Source organism: Antrostomus carolinensis, unplaced genomic scaffold, assembly GCF_000700745.2.
Source record: "Antrostomus carolinensis isolate BGI_N321 unplaced genomic scaffold, ASM70074v2 scaffold14774, whole genome shotgun sequence".
NCBI classification, from domain to species: Eukaryota; Metazoa; Chordata; class Aves; order Caprimulgiformes; family Caprimulgidae; genus Antrostomus; species Antrostomus carolinensis.
The window spans coordinates 22,986-29,755 of record NW_010308794.1 but is presented as its reverse complement, the minus strand read 5'-3'; the positions used below and the strand labels follow the sequence as shown (position 1 = coordinate 29,755).

Here is a 6,770-nt window from a genome sequence, read left to right as displayed (position 1 = left end):
CTGCCTGGGGACACATTCTGCACGGCCCCAGCTCCAGCCCAGAGCTGCTCCAGGGCCAGGTGGTCTCTGCCGATGTTCTCGGGTCCGTGCTCCCGCAGTGTCCCAACGTCCCTCTGTGTGTTTGTAGCGTTTTTAGGAACAGAGAAGCTGAAATGCAGAACTCCGTGTCCGCTTTTGTGCAGACACACGTCTGTTGTGCGCGTACATTTATACACACACAGCTTTGCACCTCAGCTTCTCTCCTGTGTTCCTAGTCTGTTTATACACACTGCATTGGCATCATTAAATATGAATATACTAGAAATAATACTAAAAAATGTTGAACAATTGATAGCTTGATGCCACAAGCAGGTTTGTATCCCAGGCAACAGAGCAGCTCTCACTTGTCCGTCAAGCCCCTAACAAAAGCAAACAAATTTTACTGGTAATTTTTAAAATATTGCTCATTTTTCAGAAGTGCTTTTAAGTCAGGCAAATACATTTCATTAGCCTGTTTCTGAGCAGACAAATATAACTGAAATTTAATACCTTTTTTTCTGAGCAATGCAGAGTTTTGCTTGCATCGGTGAGTGATCATGTAGTTCCTAAAAATGATATAAAAATTCGGGATAAACCTCAAAGCCAAATAGAAATGCAGAACAAAAGGTAGAAAGACATTGAACTCGCATTCCCCTTTAAAGGATTATTTTTAGATCATAGTCTTACATTTTAATATGTACTTTCCATGCATGTTTTTAAAATCCAAAATGTATTAGATGTTTGTACTCAGAAAAAAAATATTAATCCCGTGGTCTTCTATGAAGATCCGTCAGCAAGGAGAGGAATAATAAGGAATTACAAGTGGCGAGTGTGTGGCTGCTCAGCTCACATACATCTAACCTATTTACACCCAGAGCTTGCAGGAGTTCCTGTGCAGCTGCTGCCAGCCATGACCATTGCTCTCCCAGTAAAACCAGTCCATTTCCCTTTCAGATGAGCCCTCCATGTCTGAAATGAGCCATTCCAATGGGATTTACAGCAATCTCAACGAAGCATCCCCTGCCCTGGGCAGACAGGCTGGGACCAACGGGAGCTTTGCTCTGGATCACAGCGGCATCCCAGCTCAGGACCAGTATCACGACCTGCGATCCAACAGCCCCTACGGGATACCCCAGTCACCAGCTTCCTTGCAGGCGCTGCCAGGCCACCAGCCTTTAATCTCCAGCTTGGTTTACCCAGACAGCAGCTTGGGCATCATGGGACAAAGCGGACAAGGGGTGCCCCAGTCTATGAGGGTCTTGGCCGGGAATGGACCCAGCTCCGACCTCTCCACTGGCAGCAGCGGGGGATACCCGGATTTCCCTGCCAGCCCGGCCTCTTGGCTGGATGAAGTTGACCACGCTCAATTTTGATACAAGGTCCACCACCATGCAGTGAGAAGGGAAAGAACTCGGTGCTGTTAAACGTCATCTGCTCTTGGAAATCAAGGAGGGACAAACCGTGGTTGCTGAGCGGGGCAGGAAAGCGTGACGGCATAGAGAGAGCGGACGTGCTTTCTGGGGGTGACCCAGTGGTGGGTTGGCAGAGGACGGTGGGCAAAGACAGTCACAGTGCAGTGATATGGAGCATCCAAAAGAAACCAATTCTTGTGTCTTTACTAAACCACCAAGACTTGTGCTTTACAGATTTGATATGAGGTATTTTACTTTCTGTTGTCAGTGCATTCTCCAAAGCAAGGACTTGCTTCATCACCCATCCACACCGAAACCTTTCAAAGGGAAAATAAAGTCCTTATCCACGGTAAAAGGTGTGACAATGTCTATATTTCTATAGGAGAAATGTTAATAGTGAATCACTTCAGAAATCCATGGTAGAAAACTCTGTTCTTCCAGCAGATTTTTTAAAAAGTGAACCGATGCAGTATGTTTTGTTTTATTTTGGTTTTACATTAACTTTTTCTAAAATGAAATGCTCTTTAATATGCCAATCATTTATCGACAACTCTTTTCCTTTGTAAAATGAAAATTAATTCTGCTTCTCATCTTTTTAATTTGTAGATTGCTAGCTTTATCCTGCCATGTAAGCATTAAACCGTGAATAGATGTATTTATTACCAAATAACTACACTTTTATCACCAGGTCAAGAGGTGATTTTTCTTGACCCGGGAACACAAGTGGCTCTGGATTGATTGTGAACCTTCTGCTTTTCTTTCAAATTCCTTTGCAACAGTTTTACTGCAAAGTGTCTCAAAAATGACCCCGATGTCTTGTTGCCAAATACCTTCTCGGGGTGGGGGGTGTCTCTCAGCGGGGGCTTTCAGCTGGTTTAGCTCTGGCCGTTCTCCAGGCACCGCCGCGAGCGTGTCGAAGCGAGGACGCGCTTCCCTAGCGACACTTCTCTGCTCCAGGCATTTGTGTATTTCTGCAGATATAGTGCGAGCTGAGTGTGAGGAAAGGCAAGACAACATGTATATTGTTATCTGTAAAAAAAATTATGGAATTAACTGTAGATTCTGTGGATGTCTGGTGTCTTTTATTTATATTCTCGCTTTCTCTCTGATGATCAACTAGTTCAAGATTACAAATAAATTTGTCAGCTAAACTTTAAATAGTCTTTTGCTAAATTCACATCAAGAGCATCAATAGAGGTAAATACAATACCTGAAACTAAAAGTGAAAGCCCTCAAAACTCAATGCCATTATTCAATAAATTGTTGAAATACCCTCTTTTTAAATACTGGAGCAACCCCGCTGATGTAAAAATGCTCTGATAAACAGAAACAAAAACTGACAGTTTTGGAGGCTGGCAGTCCTCGGGAGATCCAAGCAGTATTGCTCTGTGCATGCACAGGCTTTGATCACAGTCGAGCTATTTTTTGATGGGTTGTGGTGATTTTTCAGCATTCATTGCAAAGGTAGAAATATGTAAGGCAGAAATTTGTGCTGATAAAGCAACAGGAAATAGCAGAGTCAGATATTGTCTGTCTGTGCACAGGAAGTTGTGCACATGAAACACTAACAATTGAATATTGGAATATTTTAAAGAAAAATCAGAGGGGAAAAAAAAAAAAAAAAAAAAAGAAGGGAGGTGGGGGGGGGGGGGGGAAAGCCCTAAGGAATGAATCTTGACTGAACATATGCAGCTCGTGTGTGTAAGGCACGTGCACATATGTGTGTTCATACACAAATGGTTGTGGTCACGCTCCTCGGAGCAGAGCAAAGCACTTCACTGAAGTCTCTGATTTAAGAATCAGATGGGAGATATTTTTTAAAGCACATGGGCTTTGGGTCTCTCACTCCTCTGGGAAATGGGGGAAGGTTCGCAGCGGGGTCTGCAGTGTATCCAGCACCTTTGTGAGCGTGTGAACGGGGACCAGCAGCACCTTTGGCAGGGGGTTAGCTGCCCCTGGGCCCGTCCCTGCGGGTGATGCTCTGGCACACACCGTCCTGGCTGGGCAGGGGACCCCATGGAAGGGCTGTGCTGTCCCTGTGACACTGCCAGCGCCTCAGGGACTCACCAGATGTCAGGCGGTGACACTTGGAAAATCCAGGTTTTATTCCTCACCTTTTCTAAAGGACACATGGCTGCTGCTGGAACAGGGTGACGTGTCCTTGTCTCTGGTCTCGTCCTCACTGTTTTGCAGCTGCGGGGACACGTGTGCTTTGCCATAGCACCCTCCTGTCACTCCTGGCTCCCCGGTCCTGTGCTTGGCGAGGGTGAGACGCTGACATCTCCAGAAGCCAGCAGGTATTGACAATATTTGCAGAAAGATTTAGATTTGCAAAATCCTTGTTCACCACCAGCGCTGTGGAAGCATCTTTACGGCTTTTCCCCTTCCTGTTTCTTCTGAGGAGAAGAAACACGTCCAATTTCTGCCCTGAGGGAGCTGTCAGAAGCAGAATGAGCACATGCATACTGCCGTAGCGCTGCAATATTCCCTCAGCAGGGAAACTCACTCTTTTTTTTTCAGGAGACAATCTAAGAGCTATGGCAGGGAAGGGACATGGGTTATGTCCTGCTAGCCCACAGGACAATGAACCTTACAGAGTAATTAGAAAATTATGGGATTTTAAAAAGCAGATTATAAAACTTCGCCCGACCAGAAAACAAGAGTTTGTGTTTTCAATAATTCCACGGTTTCTGTTCTCTTGCCCTCTGAGCTGGAAACACCCTCATCAAATCTGGGTAAGTGTTTTGCAGCAAAACATTTTGGCAGTTCAAGTATAAATATTATTTTCCTACAAAAGACTAAAAAAAGACTATAAAAGACTCTTACTTCCTAAAAAAGAGGGAAATAAGAACATAAAGACAGAAATGTAGTTGATTTTAGGATGATGCTGTTATAAAACCACTGTCTAGGTATGTAACAATTGAACACGTATTTTATAGATCTTTTTTTCATTGTTTCCCTCCCAGCAAATAACAGGTGCTGTTGTTCCTCTCACCCCGGGAACTCCCAGCGGATGGCTGAATTTAAGGAAAGAAGAAATGCAGATTTCCCCCTCTGCCTTTGTGCTTTGCTCTCAAAGGCAGAACGGGCTGGAAGTTGCCGGTGTTTGTGCTCATCTGAACACGGAGATGAGCTCCCTGAATGTCCTGATATAAAATCCTGGGATTGCATTTCAGCCTCTCCTTTCAGGGCTGAGGCTCAGGGATGCCATTAATATAAATGCTTTCTTCCTGTTAAAAAGAAAACCAATTTGAAAGAAGCAAATAAAACACACACTATCCAGCTGACTGACAGCTTGTAAAAACCCAAACAGAATTAGGAAGAGGGGTTATGTGTTGCTCAGTCTGCAGGTGAGCTTTACAACCTCTGCTGATTTGCGTAAGTGGATGACATGGGAGGCAGGAGATTTTTGTGCTCTCAGCGAGGATAATCTCACGTATGAATCTTTTTTTTCCGAACGGTATATTCATCTTTCAGAAGCAGTTGTGCCTAAACTTGCATTCCTTACAGATGCAGGAAATTATTAGATTTAGTGACAAACAATGGAAGTGATGTATTTTTTTCTTATTCTGGTTTCCTCTATGAGGCCAATGAAACCACATCCCTCGCGCTGGGAGGGACAGACACCCCCTTATTAGCGCTCAAGATTTTCTGCGGGGGCTCAGCTCTGCAAGGGAAGCTGGTGATGGCAGTGACCCAGTGCCAGTGAAACCAGCCAGGAGCAGCGAGGGCAGCGGGAGCCGTGTGCCGGGGCAGTGGCCGATCCGCCCGGCTCCTCTCACACAGCTCCTGCCAGAGCTGCAGGTTGAGGAGCTGGTGGGAGCTGAGCTGAGTGGCCGGGGCACATGGGCTGCATCCAGCCTTATCCAGGGGAATGAGGTGACAAAACGGGGTGTCCCCAGCTGGGATCCTGGGGCTGGCCTGGGAACACCCTGCTTCCCCGGGGTGCAGGGCTTGGGGACCTCCGTGTCCTTTTGGGAACATTAGTGCCCCTTTTGGGACCTCAGTGCCCTTTTGGGGACATTAGTGCCCCTTTGGGGACCTCAGTGCTGTTTGGGGACATTAGTGCCCCTTTAAGGACATGGACTCCACAGGGAGCAGGGGAGGTGGCTGGGGCCAGGTCATCCTCAAGGTCCCCACCAGTGGCATCTCCCAGATGTGTCAGAGCATCTGAGAGAAGGTGTTCTGACCCCCCTGCGCATCCCGCCTCTCCCTGCAAGCACCAAGCTCTGTGGGCAAAGGACAGGAAAGCAAAGCCCTGCACAATTTATACACTGAAATAACACTTAAAAGCAGCAACTGACTTTGTTAAAACCTGACAAGCAAACCAAGCTCGCAAAAATACGCTGAGAAAAAAAGCAAAGGTGTTTAAATTAGTTCTTTTCTCTTTCTGACATCTTTATTTCATGTCTACGTGGGAATGCACTTTGCACTAAACCACATGTGTGAGGGTGTTTGTTTGCACACAGGTGTTGTGGGTGGGGAACAGAGACTGGGGAAAATGTTGATTTAGGGTGGAGAAAGCTCATCATTTTGCAGTCTAGGGATCAAAAATAATTGAATAGTCAAATATGCAAGGCTCCTGGATTTAAATGAACTTTTCCATGGCAGAACACAGTCAGTCTCTGCACATTATTTCTCTTGCAGGTTACACGTATACACGTGTGTGTGTGAGCAGTGTCAGGAAGGTTTGTGTGCTGCCTACAGAAAACCCTGATTGTGAGCCCCCGACAGAAGATGCCATTTAAATGCTCTTTTCTGGTTTATAAACAGAAACTGCACATTGACTATCAAGATGTTTTGTCTTTTTTTTTCATTTTGAATGAAGACTCGGGTCATTTCTAATAAACAAATACAGTCCTGGGGGCTCTGGGCAGCTGGCAGTGGTGCTACCGGGACTGGCACCGGCCAATGCACCCTCGCTGCTGTTTCAGGGCTCTGGGAACAGCGATGTCCCTGAGGGAGGAATATCCAGATGGAGGGGACCTGGGTCCCTTCTTCCCACACAGCTGATGACCTGAGGGATTTGCTGTGTGTGAAGTGCTGAGATTCTTTCTCTGAATCCAGGGAAAACACAGAAGAAAGCTAAGAAACTGCTCAGTCCTGTCTCACCAGACATGTTTTTTGATATTTCTATATGACCTGGTCCCTTCTCCCACAGCAGAGGCAAAGCTGCCTGCTCAGAAGGACAGATCCCAGAGACTGGGAACCAGTAAATATTCCAGCAAAGATGCTGCGCTATAACAGGTAATTTTGTTCACCAACAGTCCCCAGTTCAGACAAAAACCAACTCCACACCTTATTTTAGCTGCCCGGTTATTTTCCCAGTGTGGTCTGAAG

General features: G+C 46.0%; 1 protein-coding gene across 1 annotated transcript; it reads left to right on the top strand.

Annotated features, from left to right (window-relative positions):
* Window positions 1-972: 972 nt before the first annotated feature.
* On the top strand, window positions 973-1,391 carry LOC104523353 (LIM/homeobox protein Lhx3; the record flags this gene model as incomplete). Its single annotated transcript, XM_010165894.1, has 1 exon — window positions 973-1,391. A coding segment is annotated over one exon (419 nt), but the record flags the coding sequence as incomplete, so codon positions are not given.
* Window positions 1,392-6,770: the final 5,379 nt, after the last annotated feature.